The sequence below is a fragment of the Dipodomys merriami genome, unplaced genomic scaffold, assembly GCF_024711535.1.
Source record: "Dipodomys merriami isolate MVZ:Mamm:240054 unplaced genomic scaffold, mDipMer1.0.p SCAF_81, whole genome shotgun sequence".
Taxonomy (NCBI): Eukaryota; Metazoa; Chordata; class Mammalia; order Rodentia; family Heteromyidae; genus Dipodomys; species Dipodomys merriami.
Window position 1 is genome coordinate 701253 of NW_027206413.1, and position 25682 is coordinate 726934.

At 52.2% G+C, this 25682-nt stretch overlaps 1 protein-coding gene across 1 annotated transcript; it reads left to right on the forward strand.

Annotated features, from left to right (window-relative positions):
• Positions 1-14706: 14706 nt before the first annotated feature.
• Positions 14707-24279, forward strand: LOC138819663 (myocilin-like). The gene is made up of 3 exons (XM_070011151.1): positions 14707-15268; positions 20855-20980; positions 22595-24279. The coding sequence occupies exons 1-3, from the start codon at positions 14728-14730 to the stop codon at positions 23386-23388; spliced, it is 1461 nt and encodes a 486-aa protein (XP_069867252.1). The 5' UTR covers positions 14707-14727; the 3' UTR covers positions 23389-24279.
• Positions 24280-25682: the final 1403 nt, after the last annotated feature.

The following is a 25682-nucleotide window of genomic DNA, read 5'->3' on the forward strand; positions in this document are numbered from 1 at the left end:
CTCCCCCTCCCCCTTTGTTCTTGGCTCCGTTCAGAGCCGTGGGTCTGCGCAGCCGTCTCAGCTTGCTTTTGTTTAAGCGCTCAGTCAAGTTGTGCGTGCAGCCCCATCCGTCTCATCTGGCGAAGGTCACGCATGACCCTCCTCAGCCTCTGCAGTCGATGGAGCCGTGACTCTTCTCCTTAAGACCGGCTTCTGGAGTTCGGGTCCTCCAGGCTTTCTTGACCTCCCCTCCAGCCTCTCCAGAACTCAGTCCTGCGGCAACGGTGCGCGCGCTCCCCGAGCAGCCTACCACCATCCTGGCAAACATTGCGCCGACAAATCCCAAGTTTCTGTCTCCTGCTTCCTATGAACTCAGACTTCTGCGACTGTATTTGACACCTGCATTTGCTTGATTCAGATCAGCCTGTCCAAAACTAAATTCCAGTGCCTGCAATCCCAGCACTCAAGCTGCAGTAGAATCAGGAAACCAAGGTGAGCTCAGCTATATAGTCCCGACACCAGAAACCTCGGAGTCCTACTCATCGGTTCATTTTACACGGAACTGATGAGGAGAGACTGGTTTTACCTCTGGAGTCTGAGCAGCCTGAGTCAGAGGATGCAGTTCCGTTGCTTGCAAAGCTCCCGTGGCTTCCCACCGAGTAATTACAGTCTTCCAAAACCCCCAGTCCTTCAGTGACTGCGAAGTCCTCCTGTCTCCCTGTCTGTCTCTAGACGCCTCACCTTGCTGTCTCAGATGCCGGGTTACTCCTGCCAGGACCATCTGCAGAGTTGCATGAGCAGCTCCCCTGAACGCCTTCAATGGCCTTTTACCTTTGAATGCAGGGTGCTTTAATTTAAGTATATCAACTAAAGCCCTTGCCCCGTTTTCCATGACATTTATAACCCTTCTAACTTTGATGGTGTCCAATGAGTGGGTGCCTCTCTAACTGCCATTCCAAGTATAGGAAGGAGGGCGGCTTGTTCTCTGATCCTAAACCTCTGGCTACGACAGCAAGTACGATAATGAGTGCTCACAGGATTGTTGAGTGTGCTTCCAGTATCTTGAAAATACAAAGAATATACTATTGGTAACAATGTGCTGTGAGGATGAAAATGGTTTTTAGGGTGTTTAGCATCTGCATCAGAATGCAAGACACGGCTTCTGTAACAAACTCACAGCAGAGAAAAGAAGTGAAGGTACGACCATGAGCGATGAAGACCCTTTAGCTCAGCTAAGATGCGAACACGTTAAAGTGGCTCTCCAGGACGAGAATCGCCAAGCACAGCGCAGGCCCGTGGGAAGCGGCGAGGCACAGAATGGCATAGGGAAAGCGAGCCGGCACCAGTGGCCCAGGCCTACATCCCAGCGACGCAGGAGGCCAAGATCCAGACGTACAAAGTCCCCGGAACTCCCCTCTCAGAAATAACCAGGCAAAGGCCAGCTAGAAGTGTGGCTCAAATGGTGGAGCATGAGCTGAGCAGGTGAAGGCCCTGAGATCAAATCCCGGACACACACGCGCGCGTGCACACACACACACACACACACATGCACACACACACACACACGCACACACACATGCACACACACGCACACACACACACACGGGAGAGAGACAGGAAACTACCCCTGTGGTGCTGAGGAATCAAACCCATCACCGCAGACACCGTCCACATCAGTCCTTCCCTCTACGAGGTTAATCAGGATGTCCTAGCTGGTGGAAGGGGGGACCGGCGCCGATGGTGTCTGGTGATGGTGCCGTTGCTGACGTCCACTTCGGGGGCGGGGGCCCTGGGGGGGATGTAGAGGTCTGCACAGACTCTGGCATTGGAGAGGAACAGGAGTCACAGTAGTGAGAGGACTTGGGGACGAGGTGACTGCGGCGGAACACCATATTTGAGAACAGTAAAATGGCAAGCGGAAGGCGACTGGTCAAGAATTTAAAGCAAAAACCTTTTACAGAGCAGTTAAAGCAGCTTCCATTTCCCAAGGCTGAAGAGCAGAGGGAGCAGAAGTCAGAACCTAGCCTTAACTGTGAGGTACTCACTTCAAACAAGAATGAATTCTGGGGCTGGGAAGGTGACTCAGTGGTAGAGCGCTTGCCTCGCATGCCTGAGGCCCTGGGTTCGATTCCTCAGCACCATATAAGCAGAAAAAGCTGGAAGTGGCGCTGTGGCTCAAGTGGTAGTGGCTAGCCTTGAGAAAAAGCAGCTCAGGGACAGTGCCTAGGCCCTGAGTTCAAGCCTCAGGACTGGCAAAATGATGATGATGATGATGAATTCTGAGCCTGGGCAGGTGTGTGCCCAAGTCAGGGCCCCGCGGGGGAAGGAACGGCACCCGGATGTGAGGTGCAGGTCCCGGGGTGGAAAACCCTCAGGAGCCAGAGTCTTCAGATTCTGCTGAACTTTTGGGTCCTGCAGAAGTAACCTAACCCCCAACTCCCCTGAGTTGCCTTTGCTCAAACGTGATGCTGAAGCTCAACCAAGGCGGACAGCTTCAAGATGATGACGAAGCAGCCGGGCGCCATAGCTCACGCCTGTAATCCCAGCTACTCAGGAGGCTGAGATCTGAGGATCATGGTTCAAAGCCAGCCCCGGCAGGCAAGTCTGCGAGACTCTTATCTCCAATAAACCACCAGAAAACCAGAAGCGGTGTTGTGGCTCATGTGGCAGAGTGCTTGCCTTGAGCTGAAGAGCTGAGGGACAGCGCCCAGGCCCAGAGTTCAGCCCCATGACCAACAACAACAAAAAAAAGATAATGATGGTCCATCCTGAAATCAGACTGTACCTCCTGACCTGCCACCAAACTCCAGCGACATTGAAGATCAAGACAGAGGCTCAGGAGTTTACTCCACACTTCCAAAGATGAGGTGGGTCATGAGCAGCACTGGAACTAAAAGACAAAGAATCACGAGGTCCACCATATCACACCAGGCTGCTCACAATTTCCAGGACCCGTGCAACGTTTGAACATAGGACGTCTTGCTCAAAAAGCAAGCACATAAAGCTCTTCCTTCTAAAAACATGTTAGAAAGCATCATGGGGTCGATGCCAACTCTCATTGGGGAAATGCATATCAAAACCACATTGAGATACCATCTCACACCCATTAGGATGCTTATTACCTTAAACAAACAAACAAACAAACAAGAGTTTTGATGCTGACCCGGTGGCTCAAGCCTGTAACCCTAGCTACTTGGGAGGCAGAAAAGCTTCATGAGACTGTCTCATGCAATGACTGCACATAGTGGCTCACGCCTGTCATCCCTAGACATGCAGAGATGCACAAGTAGCAGGATCACAGCCTAGCTAACCCAGGAATGAAGGGAGATCTTATCCCAAAAAGAACCAGTGCAAGTAGGGGTGACTGGCGATAGAGAACCCAGACAAAGCCCTAAATTCAATCCCCAATGGTGCAAAAAAAAAATGGTGGTGAGGATATGAAGAAATTGAAACCTTTGGGGGCTGGGAAGGTGGCTCAGTGGTAGAGCGCTTGCCTTGCATGCCTGAGGCCCTGGGTTTGATTCCTCAGCACCACATAAGCAGAAAAAAACAGAAGTGGCGCTGTAGCTCAAGTGGTAGAGTGCTAGCCTTGAGCTGAAGAGCTGAGGGACAGCGCCCAGGCCCAGAGTTCAGGCCCCACGACTCGACCAAAAAAATAAAAAAAAGAAAGAAAAGAAAAAGAAATTGAAATCTTTGTACCCTGATCGGGGTACAATAACTAGGGATAACCATTATGAAAATCAGATATTGGCTCCTTAAAAAAAAAAAAAAAAAGACACTAGAATGGCCTGATAGCCCAGAAATGCTGATTACTGTATAGACCAAAATGTTGAGCCGGGGATGGTGGCGTAAACCTGTAATCCCAGCAACTCAGGAGAGGCTGAGGTAGGAGAGTCCAGCTCAAGGTCAGTCTGGGTTACACAGACCTTTTGGGGGAAAAAAACAAAAAGTTGAAAGTGGCAACTCAGGCAGTTGGATGCCCGTTTCCACCGCAGCCTCGTGGCCGAGAGCACAGGGGAAAAAGCCCCCAACCGACAGCCAGGGGGTGCGTACCTAGAGAACCCAGCCTGCATCCCCATGGAGGAACCATGAAGACATTATCTACGGTGATGTAAGTCGGTCACCACAGGACAGCCGTGTGCAATCCGATCAGATCCTATTAACTGTTAGTGGTTAACTAGTTGGAAATCAGTGCTGCCTTACTCACACAACCTGGCCCCAGGGAAAGAGACCTCAAGAAGGTCTTGGGTGTGTGTGTGGGGGAATCCTAGTCTTGGGTGTGTGTGGGGGAATCCTAGGGGTCTTTTGTTCTCTGTGATGGATATAAAATCAATAATAAATCCATCTGTTAGAACTGTCTGACTAGCACTCTACTACTTTGAGCCACAGCGCCACTTCTGGTTTTCTGGTGGTTTGTCAGCGATAAGTCTCACAGACTTTCCTGCCTGGGCTGGCTTTGAACCGTGATCCTCAGATCTCAGCCTCCTGAGTAGCTAGGGTTACAGGCATGAGCCGCCACCGGCGTCTGGTCTCTGTTGGTCACACCTTGTGGAACAGCACTCTGGGCTGGCAGACAGTACCCAGCAGTCCACAGGGGTTTGTAAGTGCTGGGAGAGTGTCAAGCACAGTCTGCATGCTTCCTGTGAATGATCTCGACACCAGTGACTCTGTTACACTCTGTTCCTGTGTAGACGTGTTCTGGTTCCCATAGCTGCTGGCGGCTGCCACTAATGCTCTTGTTAGCATTATCAAAATACACCCACAGACTGGCCCAGGCAAAACGTGAGCAAGACCCTATCTCAACCAACAGGCCGAGTGTGGTGGTAATCCCAGCTACTGGGAGGGCATAAAGGTCCAGGATGGTCTGTGCTGAGGGCGGGCTAAAGTATTAGAGCTCTGGCTAGCGAAATGAGACCCTCAGTTCAAACCTCAGTACCCTCAAAACAAAAGTCATTTTTAACAACAAAAAACGCTAGTGATTAGTGGACCACAGCTTATTTTATGAGGAAATTAAGAAAATTTCATCATTTTGACCATTTTTCCCATTAGTCTTTGCTCTTGCTGATAGACCTCCAAACGAAGTCTGATGGTTACCCTGTGAGTAACACTTTTCTCTCCTATTTTACCCTCCCTGCGTGGAGGGGCCTCTTTAGCGTTGTGAAGATGCAACCAACGTTTCTAAACCCTCTACTTCAAATACACATCACACAGCAGCAGCCCCACAGCAGCCCCACAGCCACAGCAGCCCCCACAGCCAGCCATTCTCAGAAGCTCCTTGCAGATCCTCACGCGCAGCCTCATCTTCCAACTTACTCCCTGGGGCATTATTTCCTGTTGCGTATGTTTTGCCGATGTTTTCCCCAAAAGTTTCCATTATCCTGTCCGCTCCAAAAGCTTGCGTTGCCTTCCACAGCTGGCCTGACTCCCCCTTTGCTTGCTGCGCGCTCGGCTGTATCCAGCTGGACTTCACCGTGCGCCTGAGCCTTCCACGAGCTCCCGTTGCCTGGACAAATGCTGCGCCACGAACAAAACCTAGCCACTTCGAACCTGTTGCTGTTGAGCCTTAAAGTCCATCTTCATTTCACTCCCCTCAGCTCCTCTCCCCTCTTTCCAGACTGAATCACCTTTCAAAGCCGGCTCACTGGAGAGCCACTAAGTCTTGTTTATCCTAAAAACTTGGCCAGCGTATTGCACACTCTGAACAGTAAGCTCTACTTCAGGGGAGACTTTAGGGGGAGAAAAAATAGCTTTCCCAGAAGCAGGCAGCTAAGACTCCAGCCAATCCAGTTTTTTAACATTTCGAATGACTTCTCCCTCCTTTGTTTCATTATAAGAAGGGCTGGTTGAGGCCCGGTCGCTTTCAAACGCAGGCCACAACTGTGCTTGTAAACAGGTTGTTTGTCTGCTCCTCCTGTTTCCTGCCTGGGTCCATTCATCAGAAGGGCAGAGTATTTCTGAAAGGGGCGTCTGATGAAACACTTGCTGGACCGCGTTAATTAGAAATACAAGACTGCGCTAGAGAGACTGATGAGTCCTTTCTTGGCATTCTGCTTGAAACTGAAGCCGATACCTCCAAGTAAATACTGGGCGCTTGCATCTGCCAGCAGCCCCAACCGTAAACTCACTCCAGATGTGTCTCAAGTCGTAAGTATTATTTAACAATGACACATTTAAATGGAAGCGTAACTTTTCCCCATAACTAATTTGATTGCTAAAAATAAGTGGAGTAAGACTTTTATATTATAGGAGATCCCTGAGTGCAGGGGTCAGTGGGCAGGTGGGAGGGATCGTGTGCCAAAAGGAGAGGTCTGCTCACCTCTGGATGGAATAACATCCCAATAAAGCCTTTGTGAGCTGAAAATGTCTGGTTGTAAATGCATTTCACAGATCCGAGCTATTGAACAACATAACTTAAGCAACACAGTGCTCTGGGAAGTATCAGGTGTTGAGCCCAGTGGTCATGAGCACTCATGAGGGCTGGGGTTCAGCGTCTCTGCCCAGCAACACATCGCATTGCACCTGCGTAATATTGCAGATGCACCGCTCCACCTGCCCCCAAAAATCAAAGATCAAAATCTGAAGTGTGGTTTCTATGGGCTGTTATCACTTTTTATATTATTGTAAAGTTGAAAAACTGTGAAAACATTAAGTTGGAAGAATCTGTATTTTGGCTGTAATATATAACTAATAGCCAAAGCTTATTTAGACATAGAAAGGAGGGATTTTACTGAACGTAAATTATTCTTAAATAAATGCATTTAAATTATATTACAGAATACAAAAATAGAAACTGAAATCTCATGTATCCTAATTTCTATGGGCATTTTGCTATATGTATAGATATCTTTTATGTATAAAATAGATATTTAAAAACCTAGGGTGACATTGGGTAGCAATTTTATAGTTTCACTCAACACAATATTTTATATATCAATCATCTTCTGAAACTTTACTGCTGACTTTTATTTTGTGATGTATGCTATAGTTTCTTCAACCACTCCCTTAGAAATTGAAAATTAAGGGTTTCCTGACAGTAGTTTACATTTATAAAGTATCTCATCAATATTGTTAAAACCCAATGACCACTTGCATGTATACAAAGTAAAATGGAATGATTTTCATTAAACAACAATAAGGTATTGTATGCTATACTGATACAAAAGCACAGGCTTAAAAAGTGGTCCAAAGCCAGGCACTGGGGGCTCACTCTTTTCATCCTAGCTACGCAGGAGGCTGAGGTCTGAGGATTGTAGTTCGAAGCCAGCCTGGGCAGGAGGCTGAGGTCTGAGGATTACAGTTCGAAGCCAGCCTGGGCAGGAGGCTGAGGTCTGAGGATTACAGTTCGAAGCCAGCCTGGGCAGGAGGCTGAGGTCTGAGGATTGCAGTTCGAAGCCAGCCTGGGCAGGAGGCTGAGGTCTGAGGATTGCAGTTCGAAGCCAGCCTGGGCAGGAGGCTGAGGTCTGAGGATTGCAGTTCGAAGCCAGCCTGGGCAGGAAAGCCTGTCAGACTCTTCTCTCCAAAAAGCCACCAGAAAAAGCCAGAAGTGTCTCTGTGGCTCAAGTGGGAGAGCACTAACCTTGAGCAAAATCAGCTCAGAGCCAGCACCCAAGACCAGCAAAATAAAACAAACAAAACAGTGTGGCCCATGCTGGATGCTGGTAGCTCACCCCTGTTATCCTAGCTACTTAAGAGGCTGAGATATGACGGTTCAGGGTTCAAAGCCAGCCAGGAAGAAAAGTCTGTGAGATTGTTTACTTGCAATTAACCACCAAAAAATCCAGAACTGGAGAGGTGACTCAAGTGGTAGAACAACAGCCTTCAGTGATAAAGCTAAGAGAGAGCATGAATTCCTGAGTTCGAGCCTGAGTACTGGCATAATTGATAGGTAGGTGGGTAGGTAGATAGATAGATAGACAGACAGACAGACAACAGTGGTTTATTTAGCCAGTTCTGGTAGCATCCCTTGTAATCCCTGCACTCAGAGGGCTGACCCTTTTTGGAAGAGTGGTTCAACCAAACAAATAGAAGGAACAGCTCCCAAGAGCCTCCATTCCTGAGCTTGTTCGGTTTCACTAGGTGAGATGAAGGCTGATAAGGTCAGGATAACCATTTTCCACGTCGACTGTAATTCCTCCTAAACACCAGTATAAATCAGCAGCTGCTGTGTCTTTGTGTCTTGGATTTCACAATGGGGGAAACAGTCATACCTTCACCGGAGGCATCCTAATTAAAGTCAACGGAGCCATGGGTATTTCCCGGATGCTCCTGAGCCTGCGGCTTGGCCTCCGTGCACACCTCTGCATTCCTGGGCAGAGCACTTCAGCTGGTTTTAGATCACCACTCACGCTAGGATCTTGGACAAAGCCACATTTTTTCCTCATCTGTAACATATTATGGTAATGACAGTACTTACTTTATAAGTGTTTTATGGAAGATCGGTGAAGTCAGTCTGGTAAAGTGCTTAGCCTGGCTCCCAGCACAGGATAAACCCAATCACCGTCAGCTCTTGTTATTGTTATAATCTGCGCCTCTGCTGCTCCCGTGGTGGCTCTTTGCATATAAACACGCGAAGATGTTTTTATCTTAGCATAATAATAGTCCTTAGGCATTAACTTTTATTTCTTTTCCTCCCTTTTATTTCTCTCAACTCATATTCTACCTTTGTCTTCAACAACGTACGCACAGCCTAGGAGAAGGCCTGAGGAGCCGATAATGCTGACCTGGCCACAGCCTCGGAAGTTCCCGGGGCGATTCCAGGACACTGAGGAAGAGCCTGAGCCTCTGGGCGATGGCTGTCTATCGCAATTCTTGGTTCTCTGACTTTCTAGATGTGGTCTTGGACCAATTTTTGTCTCTGCCCTCTCTGACTCTCAGCTGACTCAGACCAATAAGGTGGGAATGAAAATACCCTTGCAAGATGGCACAGTGAGTTGAAACAGATCACACACAGGGCTCAGAGCGCATCTGCTGCAGCGCACTTCATGTGCAGCGTGAATGCATCGCCATCTAAGACACCAAGTGTGTCTCCCGGGGGTCATGATGATCTGCTGAAAATGGCTCTAGAACAATTGGAGATCTGTTTGACACCATCTTTAAGAATCGTTTGATAAAAGACGGAGCTGAGCTTTGCAGCAGGAGCAGGTGCTCTATCTGGGTCAAGGATGCCGGTGGGCCTTGGTATCCCTTCCAAGTTTCTAAAAAAAGAATCGGTGGTAGTGATGGGAATTAGGACTCAAGATGACGGACGGACCTCCGAGAAATGACTTTGCTGTTCGTTTTCTCCTGGACCGCGGCGGGAATTCTCACCTCTGTCACCAACAGGGAGAAAGACTCCGCCAGATGAACGGAACGAAGGCTCTCTGGGCTGGCAGAAGAGACGAAGCTATGTCTCGCAACCAGGGCTCAGACTCTGCGTCTAGTGCCTTTCAACAAGGCAGAGTTCAGGGCTCGAGTTGCGTTTCCTACGGAACGGGAACTCAGCGTGGATATTTTGGCATGGAGGACAATTAGGAGGCAAGTGGGGCACAGGAAAGATGAGGGGTAACAATTTGCAGGGTGTGGTGAAGAGAAGAGACCCCGGCTCGAAGGGCTGCTGAGAAGCTAACACACACTGAGTAAAAGAACGCTGGGGGATTCTGAAGGCATAGCCGCCAAATCTCGGCAATTAGCGGGGAGCCAGTTGCTCTGGCACATTATTCTAGCTTCATCAGAGGCGGAGAGCTAAAGGATTGTGGGGTTTTGTTTTGTTTGTTGGCCAGTCCTGGGGCTTGAACTCAGGGCCTGGGCACTGTCCCTGAGCTTCTTTTGCTCAAGGCTAGCACTCTACCACTTCAGCCACAGCACCACTTCCGGCTTTTGTGTGTGTGTGTGTGTGTGTATGTGGTACCGAGGGCTTCATCATGCGAGGCAAGCACTCTACCACTGAGCCACCCCCCAGCTCCAGGATTGTAGTTTGAAGCCAGCCTGGAGAGAAATGTCCATGAGACTCCATCTCAGAAATAATCAGCAGCTGAGCACCAGTAGCTCACATCTGTCATCCTAGCTACTCAGGAGGCTGAGATCTGAGGATCAAGGTTCAAAGCCAGCCCGGGCAGGAAAGTCCGTGAGACTCTTATCTCCAGTCCACTACCAGAAAACTGTAAGTGGCACTGTGGCTGAAGTGGTGGAGCGCTTGCCTTGAGCTGAAGAGATGAGGGTCAGCGCCCAGGCTCAGAGTTCAGGCTCCAGCAAAAAACAGGACTGGAGGCATGACTCAAATCATAGAGTGCTGGCTGAGCCAGGGTAGGGCCATGAGTTCAACAAAAAAATAGTGACAACTGACTGTACATAAAGACACGGAAAAGTCAAGGGTGGCGGTGACTGGCTGGACAGACGGGAGGGGAGCAGCCCTCATCTGTCAGGGACGCGGGGTAGCCTGGACAGGAACAGGCCTGGAAAGGACTTTAGCTGGGCCGGGACGGGGGATGAGAGGAGGCTCACACCCTCATGCTGGAGCCTGGGATTGCTACGCAACGGAGAAGTCTACAGTGGTGGATTCCGTGGGAGGTTATGGTTTAAGGCATAAGAAAGATGGTGTGGGGCTTTTTTTCCTGCTATTATATAACACATTACCCAAAACTTAGTCCAGGAAGTCAATGAGAATGGGCTGGGCGCCGATGGCTCATGCTTGTAATTCTGACTACTCAGGAAGCGGAGATCTGAGAATTGTGGTTCAAAAGCCAGCCTGGGCAGGAAAGTATGTGAGACTCTTATTTCCAGTGAACCACCAAAAAGCTGGAAGTGGAGCTGTGACTCAAGTGGGAGAGCACTAGCCTTGAACAAAAAATAAAAGCTCATGGACAGTGCCCAGGCCTTTAGTTCAAGCCCTAGGATTGGCGTATAAAACAAAACCACCAAAAACCCAATGTGCAGTGCACCTAGAAGTGGCATGTGCAAGGCTCTGGGTTTGATGAGAGAGAGAGAGAGAGAGAGAGAGAGAGAGAGAGAGAGAGAGAGAGAGAGAGAGAGAGAGAGAGAGAGAGAGAGAGAGAGAGAGAGAGAGAGAGAGAGAGAGAGGGAGAGGGAGAGGGAGAGAGAAAGAGAGAGAGAAAGAGAGAGAGAGAGAGAGACAGCATTTCCTATGTCACAGTTTCTGCAGGTGAGTCCTGAAGCAAGTTAGGTTCCAATCAAAGTGCCTGGGTTGTAGGAGCCATTCCCAAACTCACAGGCCTGTCGCTGCCGCAAGTTGGCCTTTGTTCCTCATATGGGCTTCCCAGCCCCTGGCCTCTCCTCATGTGGCTGATCTGAGCGCAGGGAGACCATCTGAGAGGCCCAAGAAGGAATCCCAAGGTAAGGACGCCACAGTGCTTTATAATCGAGTCTCAGGCAAGCCAGTGTTACTGGTATTCAGTCCAACCGTGCTACAAGGTGCGCAAAGATTTGCATGCACTGGGATCTTTGAGGGCTACTTTGCAGTCTTGAGCCCACAGATGAGCTCTCCAAAGATTGTATAGAGTGAGAAAGAGAAAGGAGGAGGAAGAATCTGCGGACGGAGCGATGGGACACGCAGGGATCTGGAGGCATTAGGCTCTTTGCCCGGCTTGTCTGGGGCTAGTGTGGAAACAAGGGGACGGGAGAGTGACGGTGTCCTGTAAGCGCTGTCTGTCTGTCTTTGGCAGAGTGACGCTGAAGTAGGAAGGAGAGACGTGAGCACTGAGCACGCTCCCAGCCTCTCCCTTTACCGCCGTGTCATGTCTGGCAGAGGCCACTCTTTAGGAAACGTGGCTTCTCTTATGGTAAACCCATCAGCAAGTGGCTAAGAAACAGGAGAAGATGCTGCGAGTAACGAAGACGAAGCAAGCTTTCTCCTCTTCGTCAGTTTCAGGAAAAAATGATGAGAACCAACAAGCAAGAAGGAAAACAGCTGGGGGTGGGCGGGGAGGGGAGCTGCTTCCACTAATAATGAAATAACTGTTCCTCAGGAAGAGGCTTGCATGCGAACTTGAAGGAAAAATGAGAAAAGCAGAAGGTGGAATAGGATGGATCCCAACTTCAAACACCACAGTGTGGGGGGAAGACAGGGAGGCCAGGCTAGCAAGAACAGGAGAGTGCTGCGAGACCAAAGCGCTCCAAAGGCAGGTGGGCGTGGGAGCAGGCTCACGGGACGGGACGGCCACGCACCTTCGTAACACCAGTGGTCGTCATTAGCTGACTGCACGGCGATGCCTGGCTGTTAAAGGATAAACAAAAGAATAGGTAATAGGCTCGTGGTGTGTCTCAGGTGGCAGAGCACCCGCCTACAAAGCGTGGGTTCAAACTCAGTATCATGTACAAGAGGAAGGAAGAAGAAAGGAGAAAGAGAAGGAAGAAATTGCAGCCACCGCCAGTGATGGCCGGCCCAAGAGGAGACGAACTCCAGCGAAACAAAACAGAACACTTTACCAGAATTTCTCCCTTCTCAACCAATAAAAGGTTGGGTGTGGCGACCCGTGTCAGTCATTGAACTGTGTGAGGAAATTGTAAATAGGATGATGACGTCTAGACCAGCTCAGGCATGAACACCAGGCCCTATTTTAAAAAGAAGTACAACACACAGGGATGGAGGGATGGCTCCACTGGTAAAGCACCTACTTAGCAAGTGTAGTACCCTGAGTTCAAACCTTGGTTCAGGAAGGAAAGAAGGAAAGTAGGAAGCAAGGAAGGGGGAGGGAGGAAGGAGGGGAGAAGGAAGGAGGGAAGAAGGGAGGGAGGAAGGGAGGGAAACAGGAGTAATTGTGCACCGAGCCCCTGAACAACGCCCCTCCCCAGCGCGCCCAGCTGCCTGTCTTGCCAGGCCCAGGCTGCTCAAACCTCCAACAACAATTCCTCCCGCAGCTGGCCTGACACACCCCATGAGCCTCCTCCTGGCCGTGTGTGCTGGGACCCCCTGGCTCCGGCTCCAGGCAGGAAATGGAGATGGAATGCTGTCTGACGGTGTGGACAGCGTTGCCTCCCGTGGGGGAAAAGCAGCTCCCGGGTCCAGAATTCCAGGAGGGGGCGGCAGGGACCGGGGTGCTGGCCTTGGGAGGCAGGAAGGTGGAAGCGGCCAGTGTTGGCTGCTGCCCGCCCGCGGGGCTGGGCGTTTCCTGGCTCCTGCGAGCCTCTCTGTTCTGAGGAGAATCCCTCTGGCTCATGAAGCACGTGGGTGCAGAAAATCAGCTGTTAATCCTCAAAGCTGTGCACAAGCTGTCCTTCACTGAAGGCCTTTATTGACTGCAGTATAGGAGACCAGCAAGTTTCCTAGAGTCCTGATTCATGGAGGAGTGACTGGAAAGTTTCATGCTTTCTGGCCAAGTAAGGGCAGACTGGTGAACTAGCCAGAACGTGGGAAACCGAGGCATCAGGAAAGAGGTTTACTTTCTGCTTCTGACCCCAGGCCTCAGTTCTTCTCTGGAAAGGCTCTGTTGGCCCCAGTGTTCTCTGGACATGTCCCCAGGATCCTCCTTGAGAAGGAGATGCTCAGATCCCAGTGGGCAGCATTGGGTGGGGGGAGGGAGCAGAATGTGGGTGCTTCATCAATCTCTATCATCGTATCAGACCCCAGCGGGCAGAGACGGCCGACATAGCCATGCTGACTGAGGAAAGCTTGGTGACTTAAACAACTGTCACGTCTTTCCCTCTGAGCCCACAAGATGCCAGGACACAGGAGGAAGTTTGAGGGGTCCTGGCGGCAGCTTTTGCCTGGCACCCAAAAACTCAGGCTGAAGCCAGAGAGAATGGCAGGGGTTGCTAAGCTTTTCGCCGGATCCCCACGGCTGGACAGTGCGGGACGACGCAGCGGCTGGCAGCTGAGAGGGAGAGCGGCGGTGTGCGTGAGAGAGCAGTGCTTGGTGAAAGGCTGAGAGAATGGGCAAGAAATCCAGAGGGACAGCCAATGACAGGGCCTGGACCATGGGAAGCAGGCTGGCTGTGGAAAGCAAGCCACTGAGAAGTCAGGGAGCAGAGTTCCTGCGTTCTTCCTCTACAAACAGAGAGAGCTGGAGAGAGCCACGAGCTAGCATCTGAAGAAGGGAGACGACTCAGGTTTCTCTTGCTCAGGAATTCTTTTTCTCCGTGGGGAAGGCAGCCCCCTTCTGCCTTCCTGATGTTAGTTCTGTTCACAGAAAGAAAACGCTCACATGGTGCTTGCCCAGCACCGTGGCTCACGCCTGTCATCCCAGCTACTCAGGAGGCTGAGCTGAGGCTCCAGGGTTCAGAGCCAGACCGGGCAGGCAAGTCCAAGAGAATCTTATCAAGATACGCCCACTTTTGTTCTAGAACCAGGGGCAAGGGAAGAAGGGCTCTGCTCCCCCGGTGAGGTCCTGACCTTCTCTTCTGGCTGGCCGCTCTGTCCTGGCCTTGCGGGGGGCGGGGTGTGCCCGTGTCTGGGCTCTCCACCGCAGGGATGGAAATAAAGCCCAGGAGCCTCCTTCCCACCATCGCGCAAGCACACCTGCTGCCTGAGCGGTGCAGGAGTGTGCACACGAGGACAATTCTTGGGGTACATACGGGGGGGGGCACGCACCCTCCCTTTCTCCCTCTCTCCCTTTATAGAAATTCAAAACAGACTTCTGGGCGGCTGCTTCCTGAGACTCCAGCCAGTATTAGGAAAGCAGTCCCCCACCCCACCCGCGCCGGCCCTCCCCGGCTCACGTGGCTGCGTCCTTCTCTGGCCCCCCACTACATAAGCGCCCGTGGAGCTCGGCTTGGGCCAGGGCCCCCTCGGGACAGTGGAGGGCGTCCAGCCGCACCATGCCGGCCGCCCAGCTGCTGCTTCTGGCCTGCCTGGTGTGGGCCACAGGGGCCAGGACAGCCCAGCTCCGGAAGGCCAATGACCGGAGCGGCCGGTGCCAGTACACCTTCACGGTGGCCAGTCCCAGCGAGGCCAGCTGCCCCGAGGAGGGCCAGGCCATGCTGGCCGTGCGGGACCTGCAGAGAGACAGCAGCGCCCAGCGCGCGGACCTGGACGCCACCAGAGCGCGGCTCGGGGCCCTGGAGGGTCTGCTCCACCGCCTGCTCTCAGGCCAGGCTGCCGGGCCTCAGGATGCCCACGGGGGGCTGCAGGCAGAGCTGGACACCCTGAGGGATGAGCGGGAGCAGCTGGACACCCGAGCCCGGACGCTGGAGGTGGCCTACAGCAACCTCCTCCAAGATCACTCGGTGCTGGAGGAGGAGAAGCGGCGACTGGGGCAGGAGAAGGAGGATCTGGCCAGGAGGCTGGAGAGCAGCCGTCAGGAGGTGGCCAGGCTGCGGCGGGGCCAGTGCCCCTGCGCCCCCGAGGCCTCCGGGGAAGGTAAGGCCGCAGGTGGAGGCCGGGCCCCGCCCGGCAGGTGGGTGTCCATGGCGACCGGGCGCAGGCCCCAGAGCCGCACTTGTAGGACGCGGGGCTGCGTGTCAGCCTCTCCTGCACAGAGCGCTAGTGACTCGGCCCGGGAGCTTGCAGAGTGCTGACGGCCAGCACCATGCCCGTCCCTGCGAAGCTGTGCCAGCCCACGGCAAAAAGAAACACAGGGGCTGAGCGAGAGGTGTGCAGTGTGGGGACAGGCGCGGCAGCCTCCTTGGCACACTATGCTCTGAGTCTTTGCTCAGAAGTGATGATTCTGGTCTTCCCGTGGGAAAATAACCTCCCTGTGTGAGAAGTAAAAGGCTTAATAACGAAAACAAGTCTTTTGCTTGTTTTTGCATCTCACACTTTGGCAGAGGTGACAGCTGTTCGTCTCTCGATGGCTTGCCTGGAAGGTTCCCTCTTTTGGTTCAATCTGAGAATCTCCCTTTTTATTTCCCCATACAGCTTTATGAGGTGGCGTCCACCTGCCGACCACGCAGCACTCGCTTATTGAGAGATGGGCTGTGTGAGTGTGAATGTGTGTGTGTGAGTGTGTGTGAGTGTGTGAGTGTTGAGTGTGTGTGTATGTGTGTGTGAGAATGTGTGTGTGTGAGAGAGTGTGAGAGTGTGTGTGTGAGTGTGTGTGTGTGTGTGAGAGTGTGTGTGTGAGAGTGCACGTGTGAGTGTGTGTGAGAGAGTATGTGTGAGAGTGTGTGTGTGAGTGTGTGTGAGAGAGAGTGAGTGTGTGTGTGTGTGTGTGAGGGGACAAAGCACATTTTTCCCATGGGCTTGAAGACAGCAGTTGTGTCACTTTGCATGAAAATGTGCTCCCCAAATTCACTGCTTAGTATCTTCTTTTCTCTTCTTATTCCATGAGAAAATAGCAAGCAAATTCAGTTGTAATAATTAATCTGGATTCTTTAAAGATAGTATCAAGAAAGAAAGAAAAAGAGCTATAGCTAGGCACCAGTGGCTCATGCCTGTAATTCTAGGTACTTATACTCTGGAGGCTGAGACCTGAGGATCAAGATTTGAAGCCAGCCTAGGCAGGAAGATCCCCTTTGAGACTTGTTATCTCCAATTAAAATGGGAAGTGGAGCTGTGGCTCTAGTGATAGAGTGCCAGACTTGAGCAAACAGGCTTAGTGACAGCACCCAGGTCCTGAGTTCAACTCCCAGGACAAAAAACTAAAAAAGAGCTATCTTCCAGTGGTAAATCACTTGCCTGCCATATGCAAGTCCTGGGTTTAATTCCTAGCACTGTGAAAATAAAAGGACCTTGCTCGAGGTTAAGGGAGACTAAGAGACAGGGTAGCCAAATGGAACAGGTAATGCTTCATTGGCTCCTTCATGGAGGAAGAGCATGCTACAAGGGAAAAGTTCAGGACAGCTGAGGAGATTTGAATGTAGACTGCTCATTGGATTATGCGGTCACACAATTTTCCATTCTGGAGGTGAAATGTTAGCATTATAAAAGAAAATATCCTTCTCTAAGAAGACACCTGCTCACCTGCTTAAGGTTGAGCTGTTCAGATGCTTGCAACCTGTTTCCAAACATTCCAGGAAAGAGTAAATATAGAGAGAATGGGAAGAAGAAAGGGAAAAAAAAACATAATAGCATAAGACCTGGCGAGGTAGTGGCACAGGGGGTGCATTACTTTTTGTGGTTTCGGAGGCCTGGGGTGCATTATAATTATCTGTCAGCGTTTCTATAGACTTGAAGAGCTCCAAAATAATACAGTGGGAAAACTTTTTTTTAAAAGGGGGATTTTGCATGGAAGACAAGATCTGAACATGTTGATGCTAAAAATCTAATGCCTGAGTGTGGCCGGGGGCAAACTAACTCCGCGCCTCCACTCTGTGTCCCTAATGTGACAAAATTAACTCTGCACCTCCACTCTGTGTCCCTAATGCGACAAAGAAGCCCCTGCCCTCATTGCTATGGGATTCAAATGAAGTAAAGTAACTATGTGGTGTAAAAGATTTTTTTAAAAACACTTCTCTGTTGTTGGAATGAGTTGGAAGAGATCCAGTTCTGCATTTCTCCACCAAGGAAAGTGAGCTCCTAACAGGCTTAGTGGCACAAGGCTACACAGCCCCAGGGCACACAGCCCTGGGGGGGGGGGAGGAGGTCAATGCAGAGCTCAGAGTTGAACTTGAGTCTGAGAGAGCAAATGACAGTTTGTTATTAACAGAAGTAGCATGAGGCATTATGATAGACTGTTGACTGGATGAATTACACTGTGAGCAAGTGTGTGTGTGTGTGTGTGTGTGTGTGTGTGTGTGTGTGTGTGTGTGTGTGTGTGTGTGTGTGTGTGTGTGTGTGTGTGTGTGTGTGTGTGTGTGTGTGTGTGTGTGTGTGTGTGTGTGTGTGTGTACAGGCATATGAAAACAGCAGCAAGATTTTGCCTGTTTATGGTCTTGTGGTCATTTAACCCATCTTTGGAGGATTTATCAGATGTATTTTCTAATTTTCTTTTACTGTCCTTTCCAGCTGCTCTAGTTTGGGAACAGGGAAACAGCTCATTCTACGAAGTCCAAACTTGGACTTTCTTTTCTGGGGTTGGATTGTTTTGTGTGGGGGTTGACCAACATCCGGGGCTCGCGGCTCATTTTTCCAAATGTGGAAACTGAGGCCCAGAAAGGCCACTCAATTTGCCCGGGGCCATCTACCCAATGATGGCCGAGCTTGAACTAGAATCCTGTCCACTTCCCCTGAGAATCACTGACCACAGGACCCCAGCCATGCTGCGTGCTATCGGTCCTAACCACAGGAGACAGAAAGACACAGAAATGCTTGAAACAAAGATGCATCTCACGGTCTGAGATGTGGGAGGTACAAGCGCATTGAGTGCCTGGAACGTAAGGGTGAAGGGAATGACAAAACCTAAAGCCTAGGGTTCAGGTGGTGGAGAGCCTGGCGGGCACTGAAGCGTGGAGTGTTTGAAGCCACGTTCAGCGAGGAAGGGAGGCTGAGCACACACGCCTGCTCACCGGTAGCGAGGATTTTTATCACTACTTTTTTCTATTATCATGTGCTTATTTCATGGGAAAAAAGTCTTGGAATGACAGATACATAGATACTTAAAAATATGCCAGAAAACAGACACACACACACACACACACACACAGAAGGGAAAAATACAATTTTCTCTAAAAATAAATTACAGTGGAGAAGGTAAGTCCCAACATTCTTCACCGATCAGCCCTGCTTCCGTGTGGGTTCTCCCCATAGAATGGAAGCTGGGACAAGGGTGGCCTTCATGGGTCATGGTCCCCAGGGAAGAAAAATAGGGACAAGAAGGGAGAACGATTAAGGGAAGGAACACAAAAAAAGGAACACCAGCAGCTCAGTCCTGACCCGAGACCTCCCAGGGATGGGGGGATGCGCCAGACGGGGTGGGGGTGGGGACCATCATCCTGGGTGTAACACTGTTGGCTCTGGCAGACTGTGGTCGCGGAGGGAGGGCTCTGCCGGTGACGGGCAGATTCCCCCGGCAGCAGCTGCCAAGAGGTGGGCAGGAGGAGGAGGGCATCCCAGGTGGGCCGTAGACCCTCTGCTGTCACCCCCAGACCAGGACCCGACTCTCGTGGGTGTCACTGTGCAGAGTAGAAGGATCAGGAGAGGCCTGGCCGAGGGGCTGCATGCCAGAGAGCCGTGGTCAAGCGGTGGCTGCCGCGTGAGTCCCCTGCAGGTCTAAGCCCGCACCCACTGCTTCTACCAGACACGGCAAGCGCGGGCCGCATGCGGCGTTCACACGCTTCCCACAACTTGCGAACGAGCTGTCATGGCACCGTCTTTGTCCTCATTCTCTTCCGGCACATAGGATTGACTGGGGGCTCAAACGGTACTAGAAGATCAATACAAAACCGATGCCAATGCCACTTGCGTGCAGATAGAAGTTAGGGCAGAACAGGCAGAAAGTTGCCAAGATTTTGTAGCAGACATGAACTTCTGAGCCACAGAATGACTCCCTTTTAGCATTAAAAACCCAAACAAAATTCAAAAAAAAAAAACCACCCTAAATTTCTTAACTATCTGGCCTGATACAGTCGTGAACGGTTTTGCAATCTCTCAGAGCAAAATGGATTTTAAAACACTCCAGAGAATTCTGCGCTTGGACGTGGCGCTCTTCCAGTTCCCTATGCAAGCCTCAGCCTAGGAAGCCACTCAGCTGGGCGATGCTGGGCCTCCAGGAGGGAGTTCCAACTCCGGGCTCCAGGGCTCCAGGCTGAGCCTGCCTCGGGTCTCCCTGCCGGAGACCCGAAAGGTGCCTGGCTGACCAATCCGAAAGGTGCCTGGCTGACCAATCCCCGCCGCCAGCAGGCTCCCGGGAGCTCCACCCACCGCGTGGGGACGCTCTCCTGCTAGAAGCCATCCCTCACACCGGTTTACCATGGTTCTTGTTTACCCCAAGGCAGCCAGGAAGGTACAGCTCCTACAAGGAGCACGAAGCCAAGATGAGCTCTACTGAGGCTGAGCTCAGCTCCAGGAAGGAGGCTCAATCCGCCCATGCATGCTGGGACTCAGCACACGGGGAAACGGCTCACAGCTTCCATGGATTTGGAAAACATGGGTTCAAGTCCCAGCCCCACCACCTACTAATTGTGTGATCTTGGGCACGTTACTTACTCATCTACACCTTGCTTTCCTTATTTGCAAATGATGATCAGTGTTCCCTTTCAGGACTGAAAAGCACCTGGCCCGGTGCCTGGCTCATAGTAGGCAATTAATTAGTAGTAGCAATAATTACATTTCATTAGGTGCAGACTACAGTCCAAAGCCTTGTTCTAAAAATCTCAATATTCCCCCCTCACATTCACACACACACACACAAACACAGAGTTCTCAGTATCTCTGAGCTAGTACTTTAGCTACCACAAAGGAAGTTATCTGTGAACATGTCTAACTTTTTTTTTTCCTTGCCAGTCTTGAGTCTTGAACTCAGGGCCTGGGCATGGTCCCTGAGCTTCTTTCAGTCAAGGCTAGTGCTCTAATGAGCCACAGTGCCACTTTTGACTTTTTCTGAGTAGTTTGAGATCAAAGTCTCATGGACTTTTCTGCCTGGGCTGACTTTGAACTGCAATTTTCAGATCTCAGCCTCCTGAGTAGCTAGGATGACAGGTGTGAGCCACCAGCGCCCAGCATGTCTAACTTTTGATTTGCTTGCTTGTTTTCGCTGGTACTGGGGCTAACATTCAGGGCTGCGCTCCGGTCTGGCTTTTTCACTAAGGCTGCAGCATACCTTTGCGGCTTGCATCAGGGAGCACTGTATGCATAGCCTGACTTATGGCAGTGTCACCTCTATCATTACTTACTAAAACACTACCCACAAAAAGAAGGACCCCCAGTGCAGCCGTCACCCCAGGTCTAGTGGTTATCAGCGCGGTCCAGTCCTGGTACGCGCCCCTTTCCCAGCCCCTTCATCACCTAGAGTGTGTCTCCAGCGTCCTTCTGGCTAATCCTGCCTGCTTACATGCCTCCCTCCGCTGGGGCCATCCCTTCTGGGGCCATCCCTTCTCAGCACAATTTTGCCTCTTTTATTGAATACAGTTTCTCCATGGAATCTGGACAATTCGGCTTTCCAGGAACTGAAGTCCGAGTTAACCGAGGTCCCTGCTTCCCGAATCTTGAAGGAGAGTACCTCTGGCCATCCCCAGAGTGAAGAGGGAAGCCACGGTATGAAGTTAGATTGCTTCCCTTTTAAGCGCCCTTGGTCTTTGCGTGAGTGTGGTCTGGGGTTTGGAGTTGGGATGCATGACTGTCAGTCATCCTTGGGAGCACAGGAGGGCGGAGGGAGTGAGGAACAGCCCTTCCTCTTCAGCCTCCGCCAGGAAGGCTTTGCAGGCTGCCAGCCAGACTTGCACGGGGGAAAAACCCTGTATTGGAGAGCTGGCCACCTTGTGGAGAGGGGAGGTATATGAGAGATGGAGAGAGAGAGATAGAGAGAGAAAGATAGAGAGATAGAGAGAGAAAGAAAGAGAGAGAGACAGAGAGAGACAGAGACAGAGACAGAGACAGAGAGACAGAGAGACAGACAGAGAGACAGAGAGAGACAGAGAGAGAGACAGAGAGAGAGACAGAGACAGAGACAGAGACAGAGAGACAGACAGAGAGACAGAGAGAGAGACAGAGAGAGAGACAGAGAGACAGAGAGACAGAGAGAGAGACAGAGAGACACAGAGAGAGAGAGAGAGAGAGAGGAGGGGGAGGGAGAGAGAGACAGAGAGAGGGAGAGGGAAGGGGTACTGAGGCTCTGGGGCTTAAACCTTGCCTGTACACCAATCCTTAGCTTTTTCCTTTCAAGGCTGGTATTCTACTATTTAGACCATAGCTCCACTTCTGGCTTTTTAGTAGTTAACTGCAGTTAAGAGTCCCACAGACTTTCCTGAAGGTGACTTTGAACTGTGATCCTCAGATCTCAGCCTCCTGAGTAGCTAGGATGACAGGTGTGAGCCACCGGCGCCCAGCTTCACTTTTTTATTTATTGGGGTACTGGAGATTGAATGCTCAACCTGGCTCTTGATTTGGGGCTGGGCTCAAGCTCATGATTCTCCTGCCCCAGTCTCCCTGCTAGCTGGAATTGTGGGTATGCACAAACACCCCCAGCTGACCTCTCCCCCCTTGTCTCTGTATGTGTCTCTGTCATTTCTCTTTCTCTCTCTTCTCAGGTAGGTGCTCTATTCCTTGAACTTTACCCCCAACTTTTTTTTCCCTTCGCCTTTGTTATTTTTAATGGGGGGGGGGTCCCAGAATTTTGGCTGTGCTGGCGTGGACTCTGACCCTTCTCATCCGCTGTTAGGTAGGTAGCTCGAATCACAGCTGTGGGCCACCATGCCCTGCTGACTTTTCTGTTTTAATAACAAATTAGACTCGAACGTCACAAGGACTAGTCCAGTAAACACAGGTGAGTCCCTGCCAGACTGCAGGAGAGGACAAATACCGCTGGAGCCACCTACCCAGCCTAGTTTTTTACAACTCATTACCAGATAGCTCCCTTCCTATCACAGCGGGATCACATACATTTATTGGACGTTTCCTCCCTAGTACGTAACGCGTCTAGTTGTGGATAACATTCGTACGAGCTCCACTAACCCCCCCCAAGGCTCCCCCTTTGCAAATGGGAAAAGGGGGGCTTCGGGAAGACTTGCCTTCCTGCCTGGGTGCAGGTGTGCCTCTCAACGCGGCCAGTGCGCCCCAGCCCTCGCTCCCCGGGGCTCCCCGCCTCACGCTGGCCAGGGCCCGCCCTGCGCTTGTTCCCATCGCCCGCCCTGCGCTTGTTTCCACCCGCAGGCTGCGGGGCGCTGACGTGGGTAGGTGAACCTGTCACCCTGAGGACGGCCGACACCATCACGGGCAAGTACGGCGTGTGGATGCGAGACCCCAAGCCCACCCCGCCCGCCACCCGCGAGACCACGTGGCGGATTGACGCGGTGGGCAGGGACATCCGCCAGGTGCTGGAGTACGGCCGCGCCAGCCAGTTCGAGCAGGGTTACCCCTCCAAGGTGTACGTGCTGCCCCGGCCGCTGGAGAGCACCGGGGCGGTGGTGTACGGGGGCAGCCTGTACTTCCAGGGGGCCGAGTCCAGGACCGTGGTCAGATACGAGCTCAGCACGGAGACGGTGAGGGCGGAGAGGGACATCCCCGGGGCCGGCTACCACGGACAGTTCCCCTACTCGTGGGGTGGCTACACGGACATCGACCTGGCCGTGGACGAGACCGGCCTGTGGGTCATCTACAGCACTGAGGACGCCCGAGGGGCCATCGTGCTGTCCAGACTGAACCCCGAGAGCCTGGAGCTCGAGCGCACCTGGGAGACCAACATCCGCAAGCGGTCGGTGGCCAACGCCTTCGTCATCTGCGGCACCTTGTACACGGTCAGCAGCTACTCCTCCCCCGACGCCACCGTCAACTTCGCCTACGACACGGACACCGGGAGCAGCCAGAGCCTGGCCATCCCCTTCCAGAACCGCTACCGCTACAGCAGCATGGTCGACTACAACCCCCTGGAGAGGAGGCTCTTCGCCTGGGACAACTTCCACATGGTCGCCTATGACGTCAGGCTCTCCCAGGACAAGCAGCCCTGAGCCAGCCAGACGCCCAGCCAGCCCCCACCGCAGCCGCTGTGCCCTGAGCCCAGCCAGACGCCCAGCCAGCCCCGACCGCAGCCCAGCCAGACGCCCAGCCAGCCCCCACCGCAGCCGCTGTGCCCAGAGCCCAGCCAGACGCCCAGCCAGCCCCCACCGCAGCCCAGCCAGATGCCCAGCCAGCCCCAACGGCAGCCGCTGTGCCCTGAGCCCAGCCAGACGCCCAGCCAGCCCCGACCGCAGCCCAGCCAGACGCCCAGCCAGCCCTGACGGCAGCCGCTGTGCCCTGAGCCCAGCCAGACGCCCAGCCAGCCCCGACGGCAGCCGCTGTGCCCTGAGCCCAGCCAGACGCCCAGCCAGCCCCCACCGCAGCCCAGCAAGACGCCCAGCCAGCTCCCACCGCAGCCGCTGTGCCCTGAGCCAGCCAGATGCCCAGCCAGCCCCCACTGCAGCCCAGCCAGACGCCCAGCCAGCCCCGACCGCAGCCGCTGTGCCCGGAGCCTTCGTTCATTCAGGAGAAGGCCCGGGCCACCATCTGACCACGCAGGCTCAGTAACATGAGGCCTCGGACCATCTCCTCTGACTCTAGGTCTTTTCTTCTGCCAGCTTTTATTTTGAAAGGAATGCTTATCGAAACGAGTGCAGGTTTTCTGGCCAGGTGGGGCAGGCACGCGGCACAATGGGAGTTTCTTCCAAACACCATGGCTCTCGAAAGCCCCATGGCTCACCATAAGCCACCCTCAGAGGATGAGGAAGAGTGCTCGCTTTGTGGCCAGAGCTGAACTTACGTACGATGCAGTTAGTATCAATCGTTTCCAATGCTTCAAATAATAGAATTTAGCTGGGTATTATGTAATCCTCTGCCCCGTGAAATAAAGTTATCTTACACAATTTCATTTTCCAGGAGCTTTCTGTAAATCTGGGCATAAGAGAAGAGGGCAGTCTCTAGCCATCAGATAGATTCCTCTGGGTGGAGTAACAGTTGCAGGACGTGACAGGGGTATGTGTGTGTGTGTGTGTGGGGTTACACTGAGGGCTGGGGCTTGGTGTTGAGATTTCACTCAGTCTAACACTCGGGCAGGGGGACCACACGTCCCATTTCCATCTCTTGGTGTTCTCTGTCCCCCCTGAACAACGCTTGCACCTCGCCGTCTGTCTGTAAAATCGCCCTCCCTTCCTGCTAGGCCCGCTGGCTTCCATGAACATCCATTTCCCAAGCCACAATATCAGGGGAGCAAACGTGGCATTTTTCATGTGTTTAAATAGCAGGAAATACACACAAAACCGTTACCATCTTGACCACTTTTAAACACACAATTGCAGGCCATTAAACGGCCTGCGCAACTATGGCCACCATCTCACCTGCAGGACTCGTTCCTTCTTCATAAAACTGAAATTCTACGCTGTGCTCCCGGGACTCTCGCCTGGAATCCTAGCTACTCAGGAGGCTGAGAGCTGAGGAAAGTCCCTCAGATTCTTATCTTCAATTAATCACCAAAAAAAAAAAAAAGAAAAAAAAGAAAGAAATCCATAAGTGGAGCTGCGGCTCAAGTGGCAGAGCACCAGCATCAAGCAACAAAAGCTCAGGGACAGAACCTTGGTCCTGAATTCAAGTCCCAGGACTGGCATTAAAACAAACAAAACATCGTCATCAACAACAACAAACACAAACCCCTGGACTTCTACACTCATTAAATGATAACCTGACCTTCTTCCACTCCCGCTAGCGTTGTTTTTAAATAACTGGGTGCAGTTTCCTTCTCAGTTCTCTCTAGTGCCGGCTTACCACGCGAGGACGGGGTTTTGTAACCTCTACTCTGCCAGTTCAGTCCGGCCTCTATTCCACCGGGGTGCTATCAGTCAATCCGGGGTTTCAGTCGGCCTCATTCTCCCTGGGGGGGCTTGAGATGCGGGCTGGGGAGCACTGCTGGGGATGCAGGCCGAGGTTCGTACAGCTGGTTTTGGGCATCAGGGCAGAGTCCGGGGTTTGCTGCCCACGCCCACGTCCCCCTCGCCAGGCCCACATCCTCCGCCTTCTCCTGGCTGGCTCGCAGGCTGTACGCAGGGGTAGGGGACATTGCAGGAGCCGCTCCACAGGAGCTCGGCCTCCCCTGTGCTCTCGGTGGTGCTGCAGGCTTGGCACCTTTCCAGCATGTCTGAATGCCTCTTTCACATGGCCACACTATCTGGAATGAGGAGCCCTTCAGAGCCTCGGCTTCCCCTCTGGAATCCCTGCTCCCGCAGTCCCTCTCCACTCTGCATGGATGGTCACCGTTCATAGGACCGGATGAAGA